General features: G+C 49.1%; 1 protein-coding gene and 1 long non-coding RNA gene across 8 annotated transcripts in view; one reads left to right on the plus strand and one right to left on the minus strand.

Moving 5' to 3' along the window:
* PCDH7 (protocadherin 7) overlaps window positions 1-1565 on the minus strand; it is a 424945-nt gene extending 423380 nt beyond the window's left edge. For 2 of the 4 annotated variants that reach the window (XM_040486182.1, XM_040486172.1), the window contains exon 1: window positions 1-1564. In XM_040486182.1, coding sequence (XP_040342116.1) covers window positions 1-523 — 523 coding nt within the window. In that variant the 5' untranslated portion in view covers window positions 524-1564. The other 2 variants (XM_040486161.1, XM_040486191.1) reach the window with 2 other exon arrangements.
* A 97-nt stretch (window positions 1566-1662) lies between these two features.
* Window positions 1663-10469, plus strand: part of LOC121037121 (uncharacterized) — a 33558-nt gene continuing 24751 nt past the window's right edge. For 2 of the 4 annotated variants that reach the window (XR_005793614.1, XR_005793613.1), the window contains exons 1-3: window positions 1663-1773; window positions 8679-8875; window positions 9381-9849. This is a non-coding gene — a long non-coding RNA (uncharacterized LOC121037121). Of the gene's footprint in view, window positions 1774-8678; window positions 8876-9380; window positions 9850-10014; window positions 10249-10469 lie in introns of those variants that run through there. The other 2 variants (XR_005793619.1, XR_005793616.1) reach the window with 2 other exon arrangements.

The following is a 10469-nucleotide window of genomic DNA, read 5'->3' on the forward strand; positions in this document are numbered from 1 at the left end:
TGCGGCCGAAGTCACGGTCCGTGGCGGTGGGCAGCAGGTAGAGAGTGCCCACCGGCCGGTTCTCCTCCACGGTGAGCGTGAGCACGGGTGACGGGAAGGTGGGCGTGTTGTCGTTGATGTCGAGCACGATGACCCGGCCCTCGAACAGGTCCACCCAGCTCTGCGAGGGCCCGATCACCGACACCTCGAAGTCCAGAAAGCACTCGTTCTCGTCGAAGATCATCTGACACTGGGGCAGCTTCTCGCGGTCGATGCGCCGCTCGCTGGTGCTCAGCTCGCCGGTGAGGTTGTCGATCTTCAGGTACTCCGAGCCCGACTCGAGGCTGAAAGTCACCTCACCCGAGCCGGTCACGATGCCCAGGTCCGAGGCGACGTTGCCGATGCGGACGTCCGCCGGGCCCTCCTCGGCCAGTCGATACCGGAGGAGTTGCTTGGCGGCCGCCAGGCTGAGCGAGAGCGGCAAGAGGAGGCAGCAGCCCAGGCACCAGCCGCGCGCCCATCCCGCGGTCCGCATCCTCAGCATCTTCTCCTGCTGCTGCTGCTACTGCTCGTTCTAGTCACAGCCCCCTCGGCGCCCCCCTCCTCCGGGGCCGGCCGCCGGCCCTCCTCCCAGTCCTCTTCTCTCTCCGGGAAAGGAGGAAGGGAGAGGAGGGAGGGGGCGAGAAGAGCAGCGTGAGGAGTCGGCCAGGGGGACCAGCGAGGTGTCCTTCTTTTTCTTTTTTCTTTTCCTTCTGCTTCTTCCGAAAGTTATTGTTTCATAATTCATGCAATGGGTGCTAATCGCCCGCTCGCCGGCCGCCGTTCAGTCGCAGTACTCACAGTTCACGGGACACTGCGCGCCGCGGGCTCGGCGCCCCCCCAGAGTCATCCCCGCAGCGGGCGGAGAATCCCGGGCTCCCGTCCCCGCTCTGTCGGATGGGGCCGGAACCGCTCCGGCGGGCGGGCGGTGGAGCCGGGAAGCGGCGGGGAACACGCCTGCAGCTTCCCCCGCCTGCCAACCCCGTTGGTCTTTGCTGCTACTCGAGTTGAGTCCAATTCACGTTCCAGCCACACACTCCAGACCCAGCTTCTGCTCCGGCTGCCCAGGCAAACGTGAGTTGCTTCCTGCACGAGGCGCTGGGGCCAGCAACAAGCCAGTCTGAACTCTGACTCTGCTCTGGCAGCGGGGGAGCCAGTCAACAGATCGAGAATGAAAAAGCCCTGGCAGGTCGCTTCGGGCACCGTGCAGTGGAGACCACTCGCGTCACACGGCGGTCCGCGTCCGGGTCCCCCCCGCGCGCCGAAGAGCAGCCCGAGCCATCTTCAGAGACACCCAGAGAGTCAGTCCCTTTTCACCCCCAAGAGCTCGGGTTTCTCTTTTTTTCTTAACAACTCTGCGCAAGGTCATTAGTCACGAAGCCGCCGCCTGAAACCGCAGCAGCCGTTCGCCCGCGGGGGCGAAGGCTGAACCGTGCGCACCGCGCGGTGCCCAAGTTTGGGTTCGCAGCCGCAGAGTCCGTGCCTTCCCTCACCTGCATTCGGCCCGCATGTCGGAGCACTGGGATCTGCAGCGCTGTGCGCGATTCAGGGAGGAGATTGCAGCCTCTCTCTCTCCCCGCTCTCTCTCGATCCCTCCCCTCCCTCCCTCTCTCTCCTCCCTCCTCCTCCTCTCTCCTCCCTCCTCTCCTTTCCCCTTTCCCCTTCTCCCACTCTCTCTACTGCACGCTCCCTCGCCTTCCTCCCAGTCCCAATGCTGGCAACTCGAGCTGAACTTGATCCCTTTGCAGTTCAAAGGTGAGCAAACCAAGCTCGGTGCTCAGGCGACGTTGGCCTGGCGAGAGCCCCCGGCCGGGCTCCCCCAGTGGCAATTAACAAAGATGCCCAATTCTGTCCGGATTTCCGAAGAAAAGCCAAAGGCACTGGGGAGGGGATTGGGGGGGGGGGGGGGGGGTGGAGTCAGAGACAGCTGCCAAGTAGCTTAAAAAAAAAAAAATATCCAGTTTGCCAAGGGGAGAAAAAGTGCCAGTCGGTTGTTTCCTCGGAAGTGCCCTGGCACGGCGGGTGAATTCCGCAGTTGTCTCGTACCCTTTCGCGTCTGGGAGAGTCTGGTGCGGGCGCGCTCGCTGCCCCTAGGGCTGCCAAGGCTCAAAGACACTGAATGGCAAGTAGGAAGCTCCCGCTCGCTAGCCGAGAGCCGAAACCCGCAAGTTTGCCCAAAGTGGTGGTTGGTGCTGGGAGCTCGCTTGCTCGCTTGCGGCTCAAGCTTGTCCCTGACGCGACTGCCGCTGCGGCGGCGGCGGCGGCAGCGGCGGCGGTGGCGGAGGTGGCAGCCGAGCCGCCGAAACTACACGTTCGCAGAGAGGGAGGGTGAAGAGCTGAAGGGAGGAAGGCAGGAGGGAGTACTAACCAGCCACCCGGCTCCGGAAAGCCCAGCTTCAGCGCCGGGGGCCACTCCTTACGTGCACAATCCCAGTCAGTCCCGTCCCCTTTAAGCCAAAGCCTCTCCCCCTCTTCCCAACGAGCGCAGCCACTGTCTTCTCGGGGGACTCGCTTTCCCTCCCCGGGGCTGGTAAATTTCCTCCTCTCTCTGACTAATGCCGTGTGCGAGTGTGAGAGCGCTGGAGCGGGTGTCAGGAAAGGTTTCTTCTTCTCCCCCTTCTCAGACGTTGTTCCCCACCCCCTCAAGTGTCTCCGTTTCGCGATTTCGCATCTTGGTTTGGGCATTGGCTTCACAGTGGCTTGGGGGATCCCGCGTGCGCGCCCAGGGAGCCACGTTGGTGTTCTGAGAAACCATGATGGGCTGCAGTGGTTAAGCGAGAACATCAAACTCCAGAGAGAGCTAGAGAGGGATCCTTTTTTGGGAGGGCAGACTTCGGAGGGCTGGCGTTGGGGGGGTGGGGTGGGGTGGTGCCTGTCTTTGTTTAAATGCTTGGCATTCCTGTCGTCGTGCTTGCTTACGGGGGTAGACCGTGTGTGTGCGCGCGCCTGGGGAATAAACACATGTTGGAAGCCTCAATGTTATTTTCTGAGCTGAAACCTGCAGCCTTTAGTAACTGGTAAAGTGTAGCGTCACCTATCTGGATAAAAGGGAAATAAACTTTAATGGCAACTTTGTGTACCGAAGTGTCCCTAGTTCCGTTTCTCTCCTTCTTTTGACTTTGTGCCACTTGATCGTACATGGTATTCCCCCACGCGAGGCTTCCCCAGTTTTCAATCACAGCCACCGCAGCCTGCCTCATCAGATCCTCAGCTCCGGTTGTGTTTTAAAAACTGTAGCCATTCGCTCTTCATTTATTTCAGGGGCTAAGGGGGGGGGGCAGGATTAAGGGGGTTCAGGCTGGCAGGAGATGTTTGGAGAGAATCTTATCTCAAAAGGGAAAAGAAGCTGCTGGTGGGATTTGGTTGGTCCTCAGCTAGTCTGCCCAATCTATAGGCATCGAAGGGCCTCCCCTTACAGGAAAATTTAAGACGAAAAGAAGAAAACAGAAAGAAATCCTTCCAGAGTGGGTACTCAGCCTTTACGAGACCCGTGTGAGGAGGCAAGATGATTTAAACAAGACAAACACCAATAAAGTCTACGAGCAGATGTAGCGCGCCGTTGTTTGGGCGGGCGCAGACAGCAGGAATGGGGGGAGAGGCGGCAGAGATCTCCAAGGTCTCCCTGTGCGAGACCGTGGAGGCGCGGAGGATGAAAGTGCCAGAGAGCTGGCGAGTATTTTCCAGTCTGCTAAAGCATTAGCACTCAGGGTGTAGTGGCTTCTCCTCCGGGGCCAGGCCGGGAACCCGGCCACCCCCACATTCCCCCAGCCCGCCGCCTCCCGAGCCACTCCGCTCTATATCTGCAGCATCAGCGAGAAAAACCCCGCGCGCAGACTCAGTGTGCACCGCCGCAGTCTGGCGCCGGGGGGGGGGGGGGGGGGGCGTCGCAACGTTTCCGAGGCCCGCTAAGTGGCTGTAATGCTAAATCCCCTCATATGTGGAAAACTCTGGTTTATCAGAATTCTTGTCTCCCACGACTCCCGGTCGCTTTTTTCCTAGGGTCCTAGGCGAAACAGGGAAGCTTGTTCTCTTCCGCGGCCTTGCACCGGTGCATTCCGATGCGCGGCAATATGGTGCAGTGCACGCACTCCCCTAACCGCCTTACTAAGATTTTGCAAACTTCAGGCAGCCGCGTGGGCAGAGACGTTGTACACTCCCGCTTCCCTCGCCAGACCATAAACTTGAACAAGCCCGTGAGCATCTTGAAACATTCGCCCACCGCTCCGGCGCGCAATCTCCAGGCGCACACTAGTGAGGGGCGAAGGAGTGGGAGGCTTTTCCCCAGAGCGCTGCATTTTTTTTTCCCCAATGATGGTGGGGAGGAGGGGTGTGCAGCGCGTCCTTCACAGTGGAGTGGTTTTCTCATTGCGAGCTGGAGGTAGTCTCCAGTCCGCCCTCCCTACGCATCCCTACCAACTCCACCGCCGAGCCAAGCCAGCGTGGGAAATGGGTCCGACGTGTGCGGCATGGAGAACAGCGCGCCAGACTGCCCTGGCCACGAAGCCTCCTGGCTTTCCTCCCTCCCTCATCGTTCCCCGCCTCCGACCTTCCAGCCTGAGCGGCCGAGGAGCGGCTGCTTTGCCCCGCGGCGCGGTTCTGGGGAAAGGGAACCGAATGGGCGGGGCGCGGGTGTGGGCGAGGTGAGAGGAGCCCTCGGGGCGCCCTTGCCGCGGTCGGAGCTCCCAATCCTCTTCCGCCCCCTGTCTGGGGACTGACACTCCAACTACAGCCTCCCGCCGGCGCGGAGGATGAATGGAGGCGAGAAGCCGTTTCCCCCACCCCCGCCCCATTTCCGCAGTCTTAGAGCCAGTGTCACAAGTGCTCAGCAGTTTCATTAAATGGAACTGGGGGACTTAATCCCCCCCGGTACCAGACCTCACCACGGGAATATGATATCCGGATTCGCTCCCACCCACAAACCCCGCCCGGCTTTTCAGACTCGAGGCTGCATTTATCTTCTCAACCTGAGAGGAAAGGGTTCAGAAGGAAATGGGATCGAAAGTGTAACCGGCTGCAATAAATTAAAGAGCCCGTTGCTGCCGTGCTGCTGTTGCTGCTGCTTTGGCGGCCAGAACTGAAGAGAGAAAACGAGATCAGTTTCCCAAAGCCTGAGTTGCTCAGAGGGCGAGGACGTCATCGCTTGCAGGAGGCAAATTATTTGAGAGCATGTTGAAATGTTGGGGATTTGTGGTTCGTCTCGTTTTATTTTTAAAGGCATTTTTTTTAAATGACCACTTGAAACCAAGATATGAAAAAAAAAATGAAATTCACTAAAATAGAAATGTCCCGTTTTCATAGACATTTAATCAAAGCTTGGCCAACGATTGCTTTTTTTCTATGCCAAATATCCTACCCTATGCTTATCATATTCGGTAGTTTTGTTGTTATTGTTGTTTTAAATTTACCTGCTAACCCTGCCATCTTAAAGCTGCGTTGCCGTTAAGAAATTTCAGTGACTGAGCTGAAAAATAGCATTCAGGGTCCGTGATGTAGTTTCAGCCTCAAAAAGACAGGAAGGGAAGTCACAATGACAACAAAAGTTTATGGGTAACAATACAAAGAAGTAGGTGCCGAAGATATGATCTCAGGGGGGCTTTCATTTATTATAGACGCTGTATTCACAATAGTACAAGAAAAAGGTTAAATACAGTAAACATGATAGCCAGTTCTGGAAAGAAATATAAAGCAGTTTGACGGGAAGGGAGAAAGTGACTCAAGAACTCCACCAAGGGACAAACAGAGGAAATGACACTCCTACATCTCCAAATCCATTGACCTTTTAGTCTTTTTACAAAGGGTCCTCTATATCCACTTACATGTGCATATACAGGTTTTTGAGGCCTTTATGATCAATCCTTTCTCCAACTACTTTTGATAAATCTGAAACTGCAGCTTTCCTTTTCCAAGTAATTATTATGAATTATTGTTCTTTAAACATATATCATTTTGATATCATTTCGAACGGTGAATATAACTACATAACTATTGTCTTACAGCAAGTATGATTCTGATTCTTGGGACTGGGAGAAACTTTGGGCAGATTGTGTATCCTTAAACCCATGCTTGTAGTATGAAAATGAGTAGCAGACTGAAAAAGCTAAATTATTCATTGCAATAACAGACTTTTTGATGGACATTAAAACTCAGCAGTAAATAAGGAAACCACAGATTTCCTTTTAAGCAGGTAATAACTGCTTGCCTCAGTGGTTATTTAACTGGTCTCAGGCCAAGAAATAGAGTCAGTTTTGCTGTTTAAATCATGAAGTCATGTTATGAAAAGCTATGTACAATGTATTGATAAAAAAACAACACAAGAGGGGCGCCTGGGTGGCTCAGTCGGTTGAGCATCCGACTTCAGCTCAGGTCACGATCTCACAGTCCATGAGTTGGAGCCCCGCGTCGGGCTCTGGGCTGATGGCTCAGAGCCTGGAGCCTGCTTCTGATTCTGTGTCTCCCTCTCTCTCTGTCCCTCCCCCGTTCATGCTCTGTCTCTCTCTGTCTCAAAATTAAATAAAAACGTTAAAAAAAAAAACAACACAAGATAAGAAGTAAACTTACTTGATTTATACTTATCTATTGGATAACTATAACACATTTCTACAAGGCCAGTATAAAAATTCAGTTCACTGAGAAAAAGAAACTGAAAAAAGTAATTTTAAGTGTCCAAGTATTAATTCATAAGCTATATGATTTGCCTATTAAATAGAATGTTTTAGTTTGTTTGTTTGTTTGTTTGTTTATTTATTTATTTATTTTTTTATTTATTTATTTATTTATTTTGAGAGAGAGAGAGAAAGCGCAAGCAAGGGAGGGTCAGAGGGAGAGGGAAAGAGAATCTCAAGCAGGCTGTCAGCACAGAGCCCCACGTGGGGCTCGATCCCACCCACCTGGAGATGATTATCTAAGCCAAAATCAAGAGTCCATGGCTTAACCAACTGAACCACCCGGGCGCCCCTAGAATGTTTTCATTTTTAAAATGCCATTTAACAGAAATGATTTTCACTTTTCAAGCACAGATTAATGGTTGATTTTCTTCAATTTCTTAAGTTTTACATGCCAAAACATATGCAAGATAGCATAGATGTATAGTGGGTTATATATAAATAAAGATCTAGTCAATTACTATAACTCACAAACACATTGTCTTTTACAAGACAATTTATGACTTTTTCAAAACTTACATTAATTTTTATACCTTCACAAAAATCTAAGCTTGGGAAGAAAATACAGTATATTGCAAACTCTGGGTGAGTTTTTGGGGAAAAAAGAAACGTTGGTAGGTCAGAACAGTACACCCTCTTATTTGTGGTCATCTGAAGCTGTTCTCTGTCACTATCAAAGGTAAAATTGAACATGTCAATGCCCTTTACAGCATAAACTTGAGACATTTGGCATTTCTTTACTGCCGTGGCAGGGTGTGTCAAATGCTGCTGTGAATAATGACCTCTTAGCTAGATAGTATATTGAGGATTTTGGGGGGGTGGGGGGGAATCTCATTATAATGGCTTGTATGAATATAATACTCAAATAAATTACCCTGGTTGTACTAAGAATGATTGAAAATTATGAATTATCTTTATAAGTTTTAGCCCCCGACTATATTCACCCAGGCTAACTAAATCACTTCTCATGTTAATTACCAATAGCAGGTGGTACAAAATGTTGTTTGATCAAATTTAACCCGTTGCATTTAAAATTCAAAATATGGAATGTATCTAGAGTCGGTAATTTAGTAAATTTGACTACTTTAACAGCAATGAATTTTCCAATGATAGATGCTGATCCTTACATGGTAATCACTGGACTTTTCCCCAATATTTCTGACTTCTGGACCTAGAGTAGAATTACGCTCTTGGCCCCCTTGTGGCTAGATGAGGCCACTGACTAAATCTGGGCAATGGTGAATAGAAGTTAAGTTCACTTCCAAAGGGAAAATGGATGCCTGAGATGAAATTATTGTTCAGCTTTATCAAACTGATTATTAACATGAGCTAGGACCAATACCTAGAAACTGTCAATAAACTTCAGACTAACATTGCCTTTAGGTAGTAGTGGTGTTTTCAATGCCGTTTGAGTACTTATTTGATGAATTATTTAAGTAAATCTGATTTAAAAAGTCTTACAAAGTAGACACTATGTTTTTCAACTGTAAACCCTATAAATCAGCAGTTGTGCTATTTAGCCACAAGTGGAAATGTCATTTCATCAGCATGGCAAGTTCTTCATAAAGCTGTATAAATTTGTATCTGGTGATTTTTAACATTAGCAAACATATTTTTGTAGTTTATTTTCTTTGTAGTAACTGGTGTAGAGTTTAACACCTTGAATGGGACTTTTGACACAGTACTGTTGATTTACAGTGAGATGGAAAGATAATAACTATCATGTATTTATGGTTATTATATCCTGTTTCGCTGCATAACTGATTATCATTACTGTCTCCAAAATGACTGGATAAAAACCCACCATAAGGATGTGAATAGAAGCTTTAAATTCAGTTAACGTATGTATAAAATATTAAATGTTTTGATGCATTATTAAGCTAACAGCCATGATTACTAACCAACAGTATATGTCATCAATAGTATATATCTGAAGTGGGCACTGAAAGGTTTACTAGATCATTCTGTTTCTGAGTGTTTTCTTGTTTCTCTCTCCAGGTGTTAGCTGCAGCCTGATCATGTCTGCCTATTTGGAGAGAAGAGATAGTACCTACCCCTGCCTTTTTGGTGACATCTGATATGAAACTTGCTTTTGCGACCAACAAAGGGACTCTTTGCTTCTAGCTTCCTCGTCAAACAGATTTGCTTAAAACATAGGAGAGAGGGTGAGCGAAAAACATGGTAAACTTGAAAAGGTATGACTGAAACTAAGGCAGTGCCCCAGTTTGTTTTATGTTGTCCTATAAAGTAGGACTTTCCAAAGGTCTGTAAGCCAGTATCACCTTCAACTACCAAAAGTTACTCTCTTTAGGTGTCCTGGTCAGTGATCTTCAGTTTCTGAATTACTTTCATGGGCAGATTTAATGTGATGCTAATGAAGCTTAAGCTTTCAGGGTCTCTCGCTTGACGTTGGGGGGTGAGGGGAAAGCAGCAATGTGTTTGCATAATCACATGGCTTTGAAATTTGCAACAGTAAGAATTTTAAGGGCAAAAGGTTAAGAGCACTGCTCCCCTCCACTCCAATTTCCTCCATCACACGTTTTGTTTCAAGTGTTACAGAGTCCAGGGCATGTTGGGGATCTAGCTAAGGGAAGATTCAGGTGGGGATACACACTAGTTGCGGGAAAGTTAAGTTGGGGATACGTTTAATTTGGGTGTGTTCAGATGTACTTTTGTGGATTCAGTCTCTCTGATTCGTAGTGAAGTTATTGCTGACAACCAAGGCTTCCAGAAATTTGCTCACCATCCACTGTATTGGCACAAAGGTGTAGTGCCCGAGGCTCTCGGGTGATGGACTATCCCACAGCGCGGGATGCAGGAAGCCTCCGCGTGGTGGACCGGAATCCAGCCTCCAGTGTGTGGAACAGGAAGCAAGTCTGTAGAAAGTTCTGCCAATTGCAGTTATCCCTGCTTTTCGAAAGTTCCAGCCAGTCGCACCACTAGGCTTTTATGAAAAACCTACCTTAGCACTCGTTTTCGATAACCGAAAGAAATCCGAAGAGGATCTTTGCCTTGACAAAAGAAAGCGAAAAGAGAAAATAGAGTTCGGTGTTTGTTTTGCAGCAAGCTGTTGTAGAGGCCGCGTGTGAGAGTGGCCCTGCCATACTCCTTCCCCGGGAACTACATTCAGCACCTCAGCATGAGGCTGCCACAGCTTTGAACGGTGTCGGTGAGCATCTGCGCTTTATCTCAATTTATTTTGTGCACCCATTAGCAGGATAGGTCCTAAAGTATCAGAAAAACCCAAGGGAGTTTATTTTTTGAGGCTAGGACCGCTCAAAAACATTTCCATATAAATTAATGGTAATTCTTTCTTTGCTTTCTGCCATTCCAGCTTGGGAAAAATTTCATAGGATCACGCTGCTCCCAGACAGCAGGGGTAGCTTGTGTTAGTCATGTAAACTTCTGCGTGCAGAATATGCTTTTCACTCCCGTCTCATCAGAACAAAAATACTCTCTATCAGGAATTAGTCGATAAACCAGGGGCCACACGTGAAAACACAGTATTCTTCGGAGTTGTGTGTGTACAATTTCTGAACAGATTGTGTAAATACAGATTTTATCAGCATACCTGTGTTTGAGGGGACACATACATAGTATCGCAGAGCCCTGTGTGTGTGTGTGTGTGTCTGTGTGTGTAGTTGGGTGACTTTTGTAACCCTGTGTATTGGTGTTAGCACATTTAACACATCTTTTTTCTGACAGTCTGGCACTTCGACATAAAGTGACACCCTGTATCCACCAATACAGTAAAGATATCAAAAAAAAAAAAAAAAAAAAAAAAAAAAA

Source organism: Herpailurus yagouaroundi, unplaced genomic scaffold, assembly GCF_014898765.1.
Source record: "Herpailurus yagouaroundi ecotype Mexico unplaced genomic scaffold, PumYag 28, whole genome shotgun sequence".
In the NCBI taxonomy this organism is placed as follows: Eukaryota; Metazoa; Chordata; class Mammalia; order Carnivora; family Felidae; genus Herpailurus; species Herpailurus yagouaroundi.